At 40.4% G+C, this 19,471-nt stretch overlaps 1 protein-coding gene across 4 annotated transcripts in view; it reads left to right on the top strand.

Moving 5' to 3' along the window:
- The first annotated feature begins 1,392 nt into the window (after window positions 1-1,392).
- The window catches only part of LOC149776285 (uncharacterized), a 101,558-nt gene continuing 83,479 nt past the window's right edge, over window positions 1,393-19,471 (top strand). For 3 of the 4 annotated variants that reach the window (XM_089942736.1, XM_089942737.1, XM_089942734.1), the window contains exons 1-3: window positions 1,393-1,581; window positions 2,013-2,152; window positions 4,149-4,188. In XM_089942736.1, the coding sequence (XP_089798862.1) occupies window positions 2,125-2,152; window positions 4,149-4,188 (68 nt within the window). In that variant the 5' untranslated portion in view covers window positions 1,393-1,581; window positions 2,013-2,124. The remainder of the gene's footprint in view (window positions 1,582-2,012; window positions 2,153-4,148; window positions 4,189-19,471) is intronic. The other variant, XM_089942735.1, reaches the window with a different exon arrangement.

Below are 19,471 nucleotides of genomic sequence, written 5' to 3'. Positions count from 1 at the left end.
AAACATTTGTGTTTGAGTGCGACAATATTGACAGTATAGAACAAACAACACCTGCAATCAATGTAACCAAAGAAGAAACGAATAACGGAATATAATCGCAGACTATTGTGCTTAGGTCTAATGGTCATGAATAAAATGATACGTAATGGAGGAAATATACGAGACAATAATGACGTCCATCACAAGGGAGCATTAATGGGCCTTATAACTTGTTACTGTGAGTTTATTGCAAAGAATTTCTTGGCTATTATGAATTAATATCAATCTAGTATCATGCATAATAACTGAAATACATACTATATGTTATCATCGTCAACCTACTAAAACCAGTATCAAATACTATTACGACTACTACTATAACGAGCACCTGGTATAAATCGTGTATCCCACTCCTCCTTCAATTACCGATACTACCTGGCGTTACCACATTTCCACACTTCAGCGGCTCTGTAGTTTTACATGTTGTTCGCTGTCCCATGATGCCTAAATAGAAGCAATTGTTTTGAAAAACACCGGGATTGTGAAGTTTGATGTTTTTAATTCCTCTCCTCCTACACGTTTAATACTACTATTACTACAACCATTCCACCATCACAGGTTCTACTACTACAACCTCTAATAACAACACGCAATTATGCCTACTACTACCATCACTGTATCTAGAATGGGTATCCATTAACCATCAAGTAAATTGCAGTCTCAAAGCGAGATAACGTGGCTGCAACAAGCACTAAGTTTAGACGAGATATGAACATATATACTGATGCAAACGTTAAAGATCAAACTAGATCCAATTTGTACAGAAATAGAACGCACTCATGCTTAAATTAAGTCAATTAAAGTTATATCTATCAGTTATGACGCTCTTGATAATATCGATTTGATTTTCTTTTATTTTGTGAAACATATCTTCTTTCCTTCCTCTCTATTACCCCTATTTTCAACTGATCTTTTTAACAGTTCCCGTGTGTTTTTACATTAGCATTGTGTTTTTATGAATAGTCGGCTAAAAAATGAATTCCATTTTTTAAAAATTGTTCAAAATGATATGTAAGGACTAGTTGAGGTAATTCCGGTCTGGTTTTGAAACAGAAACAAAATTATCCATTGTACATTTAGGATTATAAAGGCAATACATCTGTGCCGAGTTTCGTACTCAACGTTTAGGCTTGTTGTATTTAAGCTTAGACTGATATTGTCAAATTTACGTAAGCCTTCTCTAAAATATCCTATATTTATATTGTACAATCCAATAGCCTTGCTGTTCAAACTTTTAACAGGTAACCTGAGAGCAATAATCTTATGCCGTTTGTTCGCTACAGTTTTCAATAGATAACTATTTAAGGCGGACTTAAAGGTCTGACACTGAAGCGCTGAATCAAAACCCATAGTGGGGACCAAATCCTTAGACGGTATATGCCGTACATACTGTGCAGTTGTTAGATTAGTGAGCAGGTTGATACGTCTACTGTAGCATTGCCATTGATTGTATTACTGTGCAGCTGTCAACACAGTATGTGCAATATCATTTGCACGGATCTTTATTCGTGATTTGAAACATGTAGTAGTGGCTGATATCAAGTAAGTGTTTTAGTAAAAAAAATTTACTTTGGTGTTTCAAGTGACAAGTATCGTAAATTTAATTTAGTTTTATGATCGATACAATGCTTTATAAACTCTCTGTCTGAGAACTACACTCATCGTTAGGAATTTTGAGTCAAAGATTGATGAGTTTATAATTATCAATGTACTTGATACTCTTGTAATATTATTCACTCATTTATTTTCAACTATCGGTTACTTACAAAATCCTGGTTTCATCAGATCTCCAATATGCTGCCTGGAAACCTAGATTTTAACCAGATTGTTGCTGGCATTGACCTCAGAATGGGTTGGAATTTCCTTCCTGGTCCACATTTTTTAAATAGCTAATCGAATAGAGCGTCGTATTTCGTGTTAGGGAGAGTTATCCGCAGTAATGCTCTGTTTTGATTGACGTTTCTCACTTTCAGATTTGAAAGCTGTCATTTTATTGATGGATCACAAGATCTACAGAACATGACCTCATCTGTGCCCATAAGATCCTTTTACGACCTCGATTTGAATCAGGATTGCACCTAAGACATGGGTTCGTCGCCTTCTAAGACCAATGGTTAGTCGCGAATTATATATAATTTAGTGTGTTTGTGTAAACACGAGGTATATACGTCAAAAGATCCCTTTTGAAATAAGAACATGGTGCCGTGAGGACCATGAATAGGAAAATACCTGCTCTGTATATTTTAACATGATGGATATTTCCTTCTCATTTACTCCATGCGTGTCCTCTATCAAAAATGTAGCGAAACTCAGCCGCTCCTCCTCTCTCTTTCGTGAAGTTTAATTATCGTGCTTGTTAGATATGTATGGAATATATAATGGGATATTCCATTTTGTGAAGCCTCGTTTTGATTTATTTTCTACCATGGGTGCAAGCAACAAATTTTTCTACGTAGGAACACCTTTGCACGTATTTAAAAAAGCAAAAACATGCGTATTTTTTAATGTTGTTTATTGTGTCCGTTAAGCGACACTTTCTATCCTCGTTTCGTCTTTTTATTATTCGATGCACTGCGGCGTTATTAGCTTCAACCAATGTACAATATGTGGCGTAGATAATGGCTGGAAATTTTACCCCCCTCCCCCCATTAAATTAGGATATCTTCATGTATGTATGTATGTATGTATGGATGGATGGATGGATGCATGAATGCATGCATGGATGGATGCATGCATGCATGCATGCATGTATGTGTGTATGTTTTTACGACTCTATGGTCTTAAACCAAGTAATAGAAAAGAGCGAAAATAATAAAGTTTTGCAAAATTCAACAAATAATTTATTTTCCTCGAATACAATGTGAAAATTTGAAAAGAACTTGGAGTATCGCGAATTAAATCCCAAATAGTCCAAAAACTTCCATCACCAGTCCTAATGAAAAGAAAATTGTATTTTAATTCTAGTTGTGTTCGATATAAGATCCAGCGCTGAAGGTGTTGATGTGCTTGTAGTCTCGAATGCACTAATGTACAAATAACGTTGTGTGAAGATGTGCTAACAGTCTCCCAATTAATCACAATAATATAATCCAAGATATCCTTGTATGAATTCACTTTAATTTAAAGTTTCTCTCCAAGAATATTGTTAAAGAGCACTTTGTATTTCCAGTGAATAAATACTTGAATAAATAAATAAATAAATCCAAATCAGATACTGGACACAATACAAATGATGCTGCATTGAGATCTTACAGCAAGAATGAATAACTTTTAGATAAGCAAGATTACACAGCCCTCTTCTTGACCTAGCTCACAATTAGTATTTTCTAGAAATACTATGACTTAATGGAATTTTCCAATCTTAAACATTTCAAGTTGTTTACAATATAAAATCCGTTACTAAAATTATAACATAGAATGTGGTAAACATCAGGTAGGGTAGGTATTTTGTGGGAGAATTCCATTAACCTAGACCCAAACCCAAATAAATATTTACCCCTGTTGATAATGATCTTAATTTGTAACCCACACTCCTAGGAAAACTATTAGCTATGCATTTTTGGTTTACAAAATATAATCAACTTCAGTGTCTCTAGTCAGTAACTCAGGGAACTTGATATTAGACAAGGTCAAGTACTTAATACAATTAAACATACCACATAATGATGGGAAAAAAGCAAAAATACATGTATGTATGTATGTATGTATGTATGTATGTATGTATGTATGTATGTATGTATATGTGTGTGTGTGAGTTTGTGTGTTTTGTGTTTAATGGCATACTAACATAATCCGGATTTTATTTTGCTCAATAAATTTTAAGTTCTAGAAAAAGTGCGATATGGTTGTCTGAACGTCTAAGTCAAGGATTGTTTTGCGGTAAATAACTCAAAATAATTAGTCTGCCTTATCAAAATTCCCGTAAATATGGTATTTTTCTGTGCAGTTAGGTTAGCTCGATAAATATAGAGCCTACTTTTTATGTCATTGACGTTTGTGCCATGTATGTATTTTTATTCAACATTTAAACAACCGAATTTTGAACGTTACGTGTACTGCAAAAACCTAAAGATGACGTTACATTGATTTCATTTTTCTTGTTTTTGTAGACAATACAGGTCCTGACGAAGTAAATAATAGACCCACTCGGTAAGATATATACAGGATCTCAAATGGGTAATGGTTTAATACTGAATTTATGAAACGAGTTGAATGATATCCAGATTTTGCGAGTCTTGGTAAGAAAAAGCTGGACATTATTCAATGAGTTTAATAAATTTAATATTATATCATTACCCACTTGAGATTCTTTTAATCACATAGTTTTTCTTTCAGTGGAAATTATTTAGATAGAAAGAAGAACAAATAATTTTGTTCATTCTGACAGATGCTCACCTTTCAGTTGTTTAAAAAATAGTCCGAAACAAACTTGAGCTAGTATTAACATTTAAAAGTGGATTGTACTTGTCTTACAAACTACAAAACAAAGGACAAGCATCCTTCTGAATAAAGAGAACATTTTAGAGACATTATCATTTTTCAACACAGAATGGCAAATGCACATGATGCTGCAATGTTTGATGCAGTACCTGTTAGAAAACAGTTGACAATCCTCATGTTTATGTAACCTACAGTGTCACTTTCACAACTAAACATTACATTGTTGCGATATTCATTTGAAAGAAGGATATTTACAGTACCTGATTTGGAATAGTAGACTACAGAATATGTTAACGAATTTCATTTTGAGTCGCATATTTACGGAGTAAATATGCAGTGTTTGGATAAACTTCTGTCAATTTGGAGACCGGTTTATGTCCACATCCTTCCGTGAACAGGGGTGAGTTTATTTACTTCTGTAAGTTAACATTTAAACTACGTTTGCATATAGGGTGGATTCCATGCTACAGGTATACCGCCCTCCCCCTTCAGGCCCACCCCACACATCCTTTTTCAACTGAGCAATACCCTTAGATTTACTTATTGTTGTTCTTGTCTTGGCGTTTTAGCCATTTTTCATGTTATGATATGTTTATATAACAAACGAGCCATTGTGGTGGTAAATTGTCTATATTCAGACTATAGAGGTTTAGATTCATATTGCGTTTGATTCTGTCCTATATCTCATCAACGCTATGGAGGTTATTTTGGTATTGTACGAGATTCTTCATACACGTATTCATGCTGATATAAATCTCTCTTTTTTATTATAAAAAAAACAAACAAACAGGTATCACTAATTGTATTAATACTGATATAACATTCGTACCGGGGGCCCCGAGTGACGGAATGGGCTAAAGCGCTCTTCGTTACGGATCACTGCCATCTCACCTCTGCGGCAGTTCGAGTCTGATTCAGCCAATGTGATATGTGAGAAAGCTTGCCAGTAGCTTCTCGTGGGTCAGTGGTTCTTTCTGGGGTTTTCCCGGGTTCTTCCACCACCATTAATACTGGCCGCCATGTATAGCCTATCGGGTGCTGAAAAATGGCTTTAAAGCCCACAACAACAACAACAACAACAACAATATTCGTACTCTTTTGTCGAACAGGCAAATATCATAAACGTATATATATATATATATATATATATATATATATATATATATATATATATATATATACCCTTGCTGGCTAAAGGGTTACATAAGGTTTATGACAGTTTGCCTAAGATTGTGATGCCAACAGCAGATGACCGTCTGTGTTTAGTCAGTAATTAGTTGGTTGAGATTTAAATCCATTGTGTCGCTAAGAAGGCTTGGTTTCTGCGCTAACAGTTAAATGTGAAAAGGTTGTGTGCACGTACTTGAGGGCTTTAAACTTATCGAGAGAGGGAAGAAGGAAGTACAATAATTAGTACAGAAGGGGTGTGGAAGGGGGGAGTACAAAGAGTAGCACAGGAAGGGTGCAGGAGAAGCAGCAATAGTACAGGGAGTGGCACAGGAAGAGTGCATGGAGGATGAAGTGACAATAGAAGCAGAGAAAGACGAATACAGATGAGAACAAGGGATTATTCACTGAATGTGGACTATGTCACATTAGAACGTTAACTCGCATGATGAAATAAAGAAAGGGTTTTGTTAACAGCCAAATTCATCTATCAGTTTATTAATGAACAGTAATTGGAAGATTTATATCCAGAAACTGCTTGAACAGTTTTAGTTATTGTTAATATTGATTAAATTATTATATATTTTACCTTGAGTTGTTCATGTATTTAGGTTGTCGTCATTGCTGACTGGGGGCTCGTGAGTCAAAATTTAAATGTCAACAGTAGTGAATGGGGTCACTTTAGCGACAGTGGGAATTAGCATTAAAAACCACCCTGGGTCACTTTGGCGACAATGGGAAATTTAACATTACGAAAATCCCTGGGTCACTTTAGCGACAATGGGAAATTAACATGGGAATATATTTTGGGTCTGTTGAGCGACAAGGGAAATTAACATGGGGAATAAATCGTGGGTCTGTTGAGCGACAAGGGAAATTTAACATGGGAGAAAAAAAAGCAATTCTAGGGACAAGGGGAATTTAACATGGGATTTTTTTTGTTTTTTTTTTAAAAATAAAAAAATGAAAAAAGGGGTAGGCACTTGAAAGTCTATCTCTTTTCGAGAGATGTGGGTGGCCCTGAAAAGGGCCTTTGGGTTTCTTCTTCTTCTTCTAATTTCTTCTATTTCTCCACCAGCTTCTTATTTTCTGTCCTACACTTTTTCTATTCTTTTCTTTCTTTTCTTCCTCCTTTTTCTTCTTTTTCTCTTCTTTCTGCTTCTCCTCCTCTTCTTTCTTCCTCTTCTCATTTTCTTCTTTTTCATTTTTTTCATTCCATTTTCTCATCCTTATCCTTTCCTCTTCATCCTCCTTCTCCTCCTTTATTTCTTTCAACAGATCACTGATGATTTCCTTTAGTTTTCGTAAGTTGTTAATCTCCATCTTCACTCGATGGGGACTATAAGAATAGTGATCCTCATTTAGCCTAACTAACATTTGCTCCATCATGCCCAAATTGTCCAGGACGTCTTGCAATTTTTTCATTTTATCAAGGTGGTTCGAAGCCATCTTCATTTTTATTCTTTGCAGAATGGTGTGAATGACGAACTTTGTGGGTTCTTCTAGTTAAAGCGCGGACGTGAAGGAAAACATCCCCTAAGACCCAAAACTTATATTACCTAGATTATCACTTAAAACGCGCGGACGTGAAGGAAAACATCCCCTACTTTTCTCATTTCATATTATCTACTATCCACATACGCCAACCAGCAATAAATTAACCCAAAATCTACCATTCACACACGCAAAGCATTAAAATCAAACCCAAATCTACTATCCACACAAACCAACTTAAGCTCTTACAAAACCCAATAATCTACTATCCACACAAACGTACGTTAGCGCTTACAAACACAAACACATACACTCACACTAGGAAAAAAAGAGTCAGTGTTTATATTCACACTACTCTACATACACACATTGTCAAATGGATTACTATTTCTTTTCTAAAGGTTTGGGTAGCCCTAAAAAGGGCTGTTTTTTTTAACTCCATGGCACCTGGTTAATGATCGCACCTTCCAGGCCTGGCACCACACACACATCTCCTACTCCAATCTCCTTTCACTCTTTTTTGGGGGAGAGCAGAGGCGGAATGAGTGGCTTCAGAATCCCAATCTTCTGTCTCTGGGATTCTGAAATTTCCTTCTTGTGGCTGTGGTGCAGCCATTCCTCTCTCCTTTTCCTCCTCTTCTTTTTTTCTTCTCTCCTCCTCTTCTTTTTTTCTTCTCTCCTCCTCTTTCATCCTTCCCTCTTCGACGATGGCCTCCGCGTCCAGTTCATTTAGTATGAGTCTGGCATATTCCAGGTGCACATGAAGTTTCAACAGTTTCGCTAGCCTTCTGTTCATTCTCTAGTGTTGATCAATCAACAAGGGTAGCTAGACTGCCGAGTGATTTTCAATTTATGCTAAAAGCGCGGACGTGAAGGAAAACATCCCCTAAAACAAAATTTATTTTATCTAGATCATAACCAAACAACGCGCGGACCTAAAAGAAACACTCACTTTTTTTACTACCCATTACTATTTTAAAATATTTTATCAAAGATAATATACTATCCACATACGCGGAGCAGCAATAAACAAACCCCAAATCTACTATTCCCACACCTCAAACATAAAAAACATTATCTACTATCCGCACAAACGTACTTGAGTGCTTACAAACACAAACACATACAATCACACCAGAAATGAGTCAGTGTTTATATTCACACTATTCTACATACACATATTGGCAAATCGATTGTTATTTCTTTTCTAGAGATTGGGGTAGCCCTGAAAAGGGCTGTTTTTTTTTTTTTTTTTTTTTTTTGTGCAAAGTTGAAGCTAGGGCGATCTTTTATATTCTAAGAATGCGACGTCCTCTGACGATAGACTTTCTGACGATAGGTCTGCTTCTTCGGAAAGAGAAGAAGAACTCTATGGTGTCGATACGACAATCGACAAAGCCTCTGTCAGGTTCAGGTTGCTGCTGCTGCTGCTGTTGTTGTTGTTGCTGTTTCTGCTCTCTCTGCTGTTTCTGAAGTCTGTACTTCTCTGTCCATTCTTCTTTCTCTCTGTTCACTTCTTCTCTAAAGAGCTCTTCTATCAGGTCTTCAGTGACTTTTAACATTCTCACATTCTCTATATCTTCTGGCTTCGGTATCAGACTGTGTCTGACCCTATGCAAATTCACGTAGGCTTCGTTTAGCTTAGCTAGTTTGGAGCACATCTTCATAGGAGGATGAGTCGACAATGGATGGTTAGACTGGAGGCTGCCCCGGCTTTAAAGTCAAAGCGCGGAGGTGAAGGAAAACATCCCTCCACGGTTTTCGAGCCGCAACGTTCAATAAGTGTCATGAGAGGGATAGTAAGAAGTCAAAGAGCATGAATCAAGATTCCTATAGCCAAACAAACCAAAAAGGCATTTTTTTTTCAAAACACAACATTTTTTAATTCAAAAATCACTTAACACTAACAAACAACTCTAACATTTTTAACAATAATCCAACAATATAACATCAAACATTTTTTTTTTCAAATTACAAATATTTTTTCTCAACTAACACATTATTTTGGACAAGGCTGACAACGTTGTGAATGAAATCGTGATTTCCACTGTTGGAAGTCATTAGGCCATTGATGGACACTACGTTTCCTAGCTTGAGACAAAAGATAAGCATAATGGTCACAAAACCATCGATCTACTTTCACATCGTTTCTAGAAGAAGAACGAGGATCAAAATGAGTCACTAAATGTTCTAAGGAATAGCCCAGGCTGCGATGATGCAGAAAATACACACAATATTGTCCACACACCAAGGAATCTGTGCCTTGTAATTTCACATTATTGAATCGGGTTGTCTGCGCATTTCTTCTCATAAAGTCAATGATATCGTCTTCCAAAGGGGGCAATCCATACGAATCGAAATATTCCACACATCCTTCTTGAGGAAAGTAGACGGCTACCCAGTGGGTTCCTGGGCGATGACTGTCGTCCGTGTTGATCACATAAGCTTGATGGTCTTGAGGTTTGCGATGAGGGAGTTCATCTTTAGCACAGACGACAGGATTCCAAGAAGCCGTGTACGAGCTGTGGTTCAAAAGGTAATAAAGTTCCCAGGTATCCATGTTTTTTCTTCTTCACAGGTAATAATAAGCGATCAATTCGATCCTGACTTGTTGCTTGAAAATGTCTGACAAATAACCGTTTCTTCGCTTCGTCTCCCCACTTTGATTCAGGAGAGCTTCGATATGATGGATCTCTTGAGTAGTTAATGGTGGACAAGAATGTTCACGCAAGTCTTTATACCACATATGCCACACAACTTCGTCCGAGATGAGACTCCAAGCTTCGTCCAGATATTCGTCCAACTTTTCTTCTTGACTCAGCATCAGGCATTTATCATGTTGAATTTGACTGGGATGATCGTTTTGACATCCATAGTAATCTTTCTTGATCAATTCCGTCATTTTTTCGACCAAGTGTTTGGCAAAACAGGAGACTAAATGGGCTTCTTGTTCTGGCCATCTCGACTTCATCATGATAACTTCTTCTTCTTCCACGGTCTCCTTACATTCCATGTCTAAAGTTTCTCCACTAGGTAAAGAGGGATAACAGTCTTCCATGGCTTCTAATAATCTAGAATGACTTCTCTCAAACTGTTGATTTCTATCGTATTATCGAATTCTGCATACAGGATGACGTTCACCGTTACATCAGGGTCTCGGTTTGTAAACTGAAGTTCCACACGGATCTGACCCGATTTTATAGGGTGGAAATGTCCCTCGTCGCTGCCTTGGTCTGGAGTGAAATAAAAAGCCCACAAAGCATAGCCCCCTGCATAATCTTCGTATGTAATGCCATGACTGGTGTTGGTTCCTAACTGTCCCGTGGCTTCGTACAGGGACAAGTACGATCTCAAATAATTCTTCGCGGCACCAAAGTTAGGCTCAAAGGGTCGGGTACACAAGGCCTTGCCGTCGCGACTGACTTCAATCTTGGACACGCCAAAGTGTCGAAACTCAAAAGGATTTTTGTTGTGAAGTCCATTGAAAGCTGAATTCCTGACGATACCAACGATCAAACGTTTGGGTAACTGTCCTTGGAACAGATGATCTTCGATCATGGATCGCAGTGCAGCAGGAATGGTGAACGTTTTCACTTCCACGCGTCGAATCGGATACTTGGCGGTCGTTCTGCTCAACGTGTGACTGACGTCGTTTCCCACTTTAGGTAACACTTCCACACGTCGTACGTAGAGCCTGGCTTCTTGGATGACAGTTTTGTATTCGTTGTTATGGGCCATCAAATGGAAAGCAGCAGTGCTACGATTCAGTCTCAGGCGGATATCCACGCCGTTGAGCAAATACTTTTCTTGCAACCACATGTCCAAATGCAAACGATCCATCAGTTCTAAACTTCGCCCTTGCAGAATTTTATTTCTACGTGTGTTAAACCCCACATTGTGAGCATTGTCACCTTCTGTCAGGGCTGTGTCGTTAAACGTGGTATCACCCACTGTGTCAGGTTTCCATACCACGCAAGCATCCAGTATTCTTGGCTTCTTTTCCGTACGTCAAGAGATTTTCCAGGTAGGCACGATAAGGGTAAGTATCCATGCTCCTGCTGACCAGTTTGTTATTCAAGTACAAGTCCACTTCACTGAACAAGGAATGCATGAAATTGTTGACGGAAGCTACTCTATCATTGGCTCTAGGATTGGTGTTGTCCGCCGCTTTGATCACTTTGACTTTCAAGTACAGGTAACTGCTATTCAGATCAATGTAAACTTCGGGCTGACCTTTGATATCAAACTCGATGGGAGCTGAATCCGTCAAAGAGGAGACGGGATGAAATTCCACCCATTGGGGTTCTTGCATCGTCATCATGGTGGGTGGCATGGCAAACAGATCCAATTCCGACTTGGAACAAACGCAAGACTCTCGGTGCATCATTTTTTTTCTTCTCTTTCTCAATAATCGAAAACGTCTAAGTCTCGGACGGTTCTTCTTTTCTTTGTCTTTCTAGCTTTAGACGTGTGAAGTCTGGTGAAAGGGTGTTTTCTTCTTCGTCTCTTTCTGCCTTGTCCTTGCTGTGGCTTCAAGGAAGTAGGAATGCCTTACTCGGTAGCGTGCAGGGCATTTATAGGTGTTTCTCGTCGGCCCAAAAGGTCTTTACCCGTTTGCAGCAAGACATTTTTGCCTGCCCTCAAGAAGGCTTCTTTGGGGTTTTGTTTGTCGATGATGACATTTTGGAGAAATTCTTTGCCTTGTGTCAGTGCCGCATCTTTCAAGGCGTGCAATCCGCGTGTCACCATCGGTTTCAAGAGTGGGACCACCGAACGAAAGGCTGATTTTAGCATATCTCCTAAACCGTGTCCTCGCTGTCGAGCAACCCCTCGGTACACTGGATACATGACTTACGACTCGTGAGAGAACCGTTTTCGAAAATGGAGTTTCACCGTCACTTTTCCTTTGGTGAATGGAATATTTTGTCCCAGATCTCCTTTTATAGCAATGATGACCGTGTCCAAATACGACTTCCTGACAGGAAAATAGTGAGGATGTACAAATTCGCGGTGGACGTGATAAGTGTTTCCACTTTCCTCGTCTGCGGCCGTGGCAGAATCCACTTTGAAAGGAATGACACGCAGTAACGGTACGGAGGTGTGTCCCACCACGTTATACTCCACCACATCGGAGTACACAAAGATCAAATTCAGTCCTTGGTTCATTTCTACCGGGGAACGAAATAACTTGCTAAAAGATTCGTTGTCGTAAATGATTGGTAATTCGTTTTTCTTGATCATGACCATTCTCATGTCCATATCTCCGCCCAACATGTCAAACAATTCAGGACAAAATAAAATGGACATGATTTTACCACCGTCAAATTTCATCAAGAAGCGACGAGCTGCTTTGTGGTATTCCATGGTGACACTTTTTTTGACACTTTCCAAAGCTTTAAGAAACACGATATTAAATCTGGAGGTAACGGTGCTGACCAAATGTTGACCACTAAAATAATAGCCTCGGGGAACGAACAAGTGGTAGGACCACTTTTGAGTTTTGTCATCATAGCTTTTGTGTTCATATTTGACATGGGTATTCAAGTACTTTTGCAATGATTCGTCATGAACTTCCACCGTAAAATAATTTTGATTGGGAAGTAACAGCACAACGTGTTGTTGGGAAACACCTCCATAGAACTGTCACTGGGTAAGGTTAAGTAAAATTGGTTTTGGTGACTCATAATTCCAGAGTTCTGTGGCTGTCCGAGGGGTTACTGGACGTCAGAGGCGTGTCTCCGCCTAAAATGGGGTTGTTGTTGTGGTTGTTATTGGAGTGAAGATTGACACTGGCACTGGACACAAGGTTCCCGTTGTTCCCGTTCGAGGAGAATTTCAGGGAGGGATTGGGAAGCAGGTAACCGATGCAACTGCTTAATAAAATGGTCCACAATTGTTTGTCTCCTTGTTGCAAACTCAAATTGGCAATGGCTGCCCCGATGACACAATACACCACGAAGATTTGACAGAAAAAGACGATTTGCGTTTTAGGCACACGTTCTCCACACCACACCCACAAAGGTTGTTTTTGTAAATCTTGCAGAGAAGAACTGGGTGAAGGAGTGGTAGCAGTAGTAGCTGCGTCTGTGTGAAAGGGCATGATGGTCACTTCTTTTTATAGTCGATGACTTGCGAAGCGTCGATCCAAGAATCAAAACTGGGTGGATATCCTTTCCAACGTACTTTGACTTCTTTGACACGTCGTTTGCCTACTTTAGGGGTTCTGCGTTCGAGAATGCTTTCCATGTCGTACACGTCGTCTTCTTTTTTGGTGACACGTTGTAACTCGGGCAAATAAAACGTTCCTTTGAGCACTTCTCCGTTCATGTCTTCCAATTTATAGACGGCAGGATGACGGCCATGCGCTCGTCCAGTGACACGAAACAATTCGGTAGTCCAGTTAGGTAAGTAGCCTTTGTCGAAAGTGCGTTTGGTTTTGCCAGTGCGTACCCAATCTCCTACGGCCAACACTCCACTTTTCTTGGGGACAGCCCTCGTCGGGGATGTACCAAACAGGTGCTCAAACACCAGCACTTCGTTCTCGGGAGTCACCTCTTGCGGGGCACGTCCGATGCTTCGATGGTAAGATTGGTCGTACGCTTGCACCAGGTGCGGTAAGATGTCGATGTACTTCAGAGTGTGATGATGAGTAAAATATTTCCACATAAGTTCTTTCAAAAGTGCGTTGAAAACGCTCCACGATGCTGGCTTTGGTTTCGGGATTCTCGGTGGTAAAAAAATGAATGTCACGTTTCTTTAATTCTTTTTGGAAAGCTTGGTTCAGAAATTCGGTGCCTTTGTCCGTTTGCCATCGAAGAGGGTGACGACCATTTTGTTTCAACACTCGTTGCAGGGCTCTCACTAACTCGCTGCTCGATTTGGAAGTCAAGGGTACGACCCAGGCAAATTTGGAAAAGACGTCGATAACACAAAACAAATATTTGTAGCCACGATTGTAGCTGGCTAAATGAGAGACATCGGCTAAATCGGCTTACCATTGATGATCGATGCCTTCCACTCGGGTGTGACTTCTGGAAAACTTGCGTCGAATGGGTTTGTGTAAAGTGTAAGTAGCTTGTTCTTGTAACCATCGTTGCACTTGAGGTAAACGGAGACTTTTCAGTCGAGTTTTGGCAGCACGATACAATTTTTGAACTCCTGCGTAACCTGCAGGATGGGACGGATCGTAGTAAATGCTGGCTAACACCTTCTCCATTTTGTTGTTTCTTAATAAGGCACCCACTCTTCGAGGATGCTACTTTGGGTGGGACGAAAGGGTGGTTTAGAAACGGATTTACGTGTCCGATGGGCTACGGGAGTAGAAGTCGAAGGTAGTGGTGGTGGAGGTGGCAATGGAATGGCTTTGGTCTTCTTTTCTTTTTTCACTTCTGGTTTCCCTTCTTTCTTTTTCACTTCTGTCGAAGGAGGAGTGGACATCATCTTTTTAACCCAAGCTTTCATTTCTTCTCGTTGCGGTGTGGGGGACGGGGTCAACAAGGATGCTGCAATCTTACTAGACATGGGAGCTGCTTACGATGTTTGAAACACTTCTTCTTCAGGTCTTCGCGGGGAAGCATCTCTGATGACCCCTGGGGATGGTAGTAGTGGTGGTGGTGGTAGTGATGATGGTGCTGGACTTTTCATTAAGGTCTTAAAATCTTTCAGAGTGGGTAGAGCTGTTTCGTCTAAAGCTTTCTGGTGAAAGAGTTGCAGTCGTTGCAAGAGTTGACCGTACTTTTGCGATTTTTCTGTTTCGGACAAATCTTGGCGATCCATCAAGGACTGCAATTCGTGTTGTAACTGGGACATCTCGCTCAAATTGGGATTGGGAGGTAAATGCGGGGTGCGTTGTTCTTGCCAACGATGGTATTCCATCCATCGTTTGTAAGGTACTAAAGCTAGTTTTCGTCCTTCCATGGGATGGCAGGGGTTGATTCTGAGATCATGGGATTCCAGAGGGCCTTTTTATCTTGCACCCGCCAGTCCTCCCAACATGGTTCCCAAGACTCCTTTCAGCAATGGGCCTAGCAAGAGGGGTAAAATTCCTCCACGTTGGACAAACATCTTCTTCTTTTGACGAATGGGAATTTTCTTTTGAACCATTTGGCGAAGAACGTGACGATGTTTGCCTAAGCATTGTTTCTGGTGTTTGGACAAAGGGATCGTGCCTTTCAACACGTTCAAACAATATTCGCACACGGTATCGATGACCTCTTTGGAAGCTGATTGAATGAGTTTTTTTCGTAGGGGTGGAGAAGCTTTGGACAGGACAGATAACATGTCCCCATGTTTGACTAAACGAGGAGGCAGTCCTTTCCTTTTCTTTCTTCGGGGTTGTTTAGAAGAGGGATGTTTTCTGGAGGGTGACATCTTTGAGTCTTCAGCACCAAAAACACTGATACCCCTACTTGGTCACAGGCCTTTTTATACTGGAACACGTCGCCACTGATTGTCTTTGCGTCGTATCAGCTGAGGACAGGCATGACACGTCGTGCAGGTGTACGCAACGGACTAAATCGAGCCAGTTCTTGCTTGGACAAATCCAATAAACTTTGTAACATGCCCGATCTTTCTTGGACTTTGATTTTGGGAGAAGGTACTTTGTGAGCATCGGCCACTACCGCTAAATTGGAGCGTCCTGCCACCGGGGAAGTTCTTGGGGTCATCAACGGAGAAGTTCTTGGTGTAATCAACGTCTCCAAGTACTTTTCAGTTCTTGGTGTCATCAACGGAGAAGTGAATGAACCTGAGGCTACCGGAGACGCGGTCACCGCCGTTGCAGGTCGTGGTTTGCGAGTGTAAGGTTGCGTCCTGGCCGAAGTGCCTCTCTTGCGACTAGTTTTCTTCTGTGGACTTTTCTTTTGCTGGGGACTTTTTCTCTGTTTCTTTTTCTGGGGGCTTTCCTTTTTCCGGGGTGGTGACTGGTAAGAGGAGGGTCCCGCCACTGAAGAAGTTCTTGGAGATACGGGTCCCCTTGGGGACTTGGTCTTGACACCATGGATCTTTTTCTTCTTCTTGGAGCTTCGTTTGACTTTTTTCTTGGGGAGAAGTTTGGGAGCATTAGGATCCCATCTTAAGAGAGAGCGAATGATGACCCCTCCTAGAGTACCGCTCCCTCCAGGTTTCAAAATGATTTGATTTTTGGTTTGAGTGTCGATGCGGGGATCGGCCAGTTGGGTCAAAGCGACTTTGTTTCTATCAAAAAAGCGTTTGGTTTGATGAGGAATCTGAATGATCCCTTGTAGTAATTGACGTGCTGTCACCGTGAACCATCGTAAGACTTCTTTTAGACGAGCTTCTAAGACACGAGCCCGTATTTGTGGATTTTTTTTTCGACTGATGCCATACAAGGCACGAATCAATTTGACGGGAAGATGCGACTGAAGGGACGTCAGGTTCAAACTGTGAGACAGACGAAAAGTGTCTGAGGTTTTTATAGATTTTGTTTTCGTTGAATGAAATTAAGTCGAGGACGGAGACGTGTACAGGACAGGCCCTTCGTCTTGGCACCAGTGATGAAACAAGTGGGTACGAAATCGCAAATCATCGGGGGTCGTAGGTTTCAAATCGACGAGTAAATAAGCGTGTGGAGTTTGAATGGCATCGTCGTACGCCTGAGTCAGCCAAGGCGTTCCTAACTGTTTGTCTAAGACTTGCACTTGCGATTTATCTCAAGGGCTTTAAACAAGACCACGTAATGCGCATTGAGACTGATGTTGCGATGGGCTTTACTTTGTTGAAACAAATTTTGAGTGATGTAAACGACACTGGCATTATGGTGATGCCCTTTGCGCGTGAACCAAAGTTTAATTTCTTCTTCGTCTTCTCCTAACATGTCGTCGAAAATGACCAAATGGGTTTGACGGGAGTCAGAGACGATGCCGTCGTCTTCTTTAGGAATGCCTTCCACAAACACGATGGAATCACCTTGATTTTCTCGCAAGAGGCTGTACGCCGATTGCCACTCTTTGTAACACCACACGATGCGTTGAGGTGGTCGATCGATCAAATGATGTTTATGTTCGATCAAACGTTTGACGAATTCGGTTTTGCCTGAACCGCTAGGTTCAGCAATGAGCATGTTAAAGGGATGGCGAAGATACAAAGCCTCCCAACTGGCACGATCTAAGTGTTCGTCCATGACTTTGACAGTGGAGGAAGAGGGAGCAGAGACAGCAGAGGTAGCCATAGTGTTAGGAATGTCACTTGTGACATGAAAACAGACAAGACAAGAGTTTATATACTTTTTCAGGACACGTTTATTGAATGTTTTAAACATGAACACGAAAGACAAAAATGCATAAAAGCCAAAGGCTTAAGTACAACGATAAAAGACACATGATAACCATCAACGTGGAATAAAAACAAGTGTCTGTACAACATGTTTTGGGTAATGTTCTGACCAGTTCTATAGGGGGTAAGGTCACACACGTGTCCTCCCGAAAGGGTCTTTCAGGCATGTCCACGACAGTCCTGACCTGGGTGACGGGTTCTTCTTCTGGCACTGTCACTAACACAGGTTGAAAAGTAACTTTTTTCCTTGAATAACTCTCGTGCATACTGGGCCACTTCTTGGGTCCAAGCCTCAAAACCCCCATTTTTCCAGTCACGGACATCTGTCCAATGAGGGCGTAAGTCACAAGCTACACACATATCGTCATACACGTCTTCGGTAGCTAAAAGTTGACGAATCTTTTTTTCCCGTCGAGGTCGAGAAGTATCCAGATGAAAACGCAAGGCTTTGAGGAAAAGGAGTCTTTCGTGATTATTTAAGGACATATGGGTGGTAAGTACTGTTCGTAAAGAGTCCACAAGGAATCGGCTGGTAAACGAAATCCCAGAAAACAAGTCACTAAGACATAAACTATGCGTCGTCCCAAATTGAATGGATACAGTTCTTGTAATAATTGATGGTAATGATCCACGGTTTGAATATGGTCATTGAGTTCCTTCCACGGAATCTGTTCAATCACATGTGATAAAAGTCGTGGCATGGCAGCCTGTTTTTATACTCTCTTTGTTTCGGAATCAATACACGTACTTTCTAGCCAGAGATCTTCGTTCTCCAGTGGGAAATTTAAATGCTCCAAACTGTAACCTAAACTTCAGAGTTCGATTAGAAGTTTCCTCTTCCTCTAAGTAGATTTCACGTAAAATATGTTGGTAATCCTTTAACTTGTCTTCCTCAATGCGTTGCACTAGGTGAATCTCGAAGTAACCAAAATGATGAACATTTCGGTCATTCACTAACTCAAAGTGTTGAACAAGGTCTGACCACTGAAACAATTTCTGACGAATCAGTTCTTTTATACCATTCAGGTACCAGTGGTTAAACATCTGGTGACGTAACGGATGCAAGTGTTCTTTACGTTTGACTTGTATTTTGACCAGCTCTCGGTAAATGCGTTCTCTCAACTCCACAGGCAAAGCACGAATGTTCTCTTGTAAAGTATCCATGAATAGGTCATACTAAATTCTCTTTCTGACACAAGAAATGTACCGTTTGCACAGACATGGTTTTAATTCATTGTTGAATCTAAATCGTTTAATCACTAATCTACACATTAAAATTCGTTCAGAAGTTTCCTCTTTCACTAAGTCGACATTGCGTAAAAGATGTTGGTAATTCGTTAACTCTTCCTCTGGAATTGGATCCAGTAAGTTTACAATGTAGTAGATAGAATTATCAATACCAAACCAATTCTTTTTAAAACCAGGGGATCGTTGATCAATGTCTGTCCAATGGAACACTTTCAACTCAATCAGTCCTTGTATATCATTCAGGCACCAGTGGTTCAAACACCGGTGACGTAACGGATGCAACTGTTCTTTACGTTTCACTTGTATTTTGACCAGTTCTCGGTAAATGCGTTCTCTCAACTCCACAGGCAAAGCACGAATGTTCTCTTGTAAAGTATCCATGAATAGGTCAGTCCGTACAATTCACAATCTTCTCCTAGAGCAAAAGTAATCCACATAGTGAGTCATTTCTGACCACTGCCATTCAGGGTAACGTCCAAGAATGTCACTGAACTATTTTGATGTAAACGGTCTAGAGTAATATAATAGGACGAATGCACACTTGACCCAGAGAAATCTAACACTTTGATTCACTTTTTTCACTTTCCTCTTGTGAATTTCTCTGCACAAAAGTTCTACAGTCACCCATTGAGATTTCACTCTGGCAAACCCCTGCCAAACTTCCTTGTAAATCTTCTCTTGCAGTTCTTTAGGTAATGATTCAATATCGTTTTTGAAATGAAGTTTAAATACTGGTCTCGGTGATGTCCAACATTTGACTCCTAACCAATCTGGTTTCTTCTTCAACGAC

The sequence above is a fragment of the Sinohyriopsis cumingii genome, chromosome 18, assembly GCF_028554795.1.
Source record: "Sinohyriopsis cumingii isolate HCF-2022 chromosome 18, ASM2855479v2, whole genome shotgun sequence".
NCBI classification, from domain to species: Eukaryota; Metazoa; Mollusca; class Bivalvia; order Unionida; family Unionidae; genus Sinohyriopsis; species Sinohyriopsis cumingii.
Note: the sequence above shows the minus strand (reverse complement) of the source record. Positions and strands in the feature narration are given on the sequence as shown.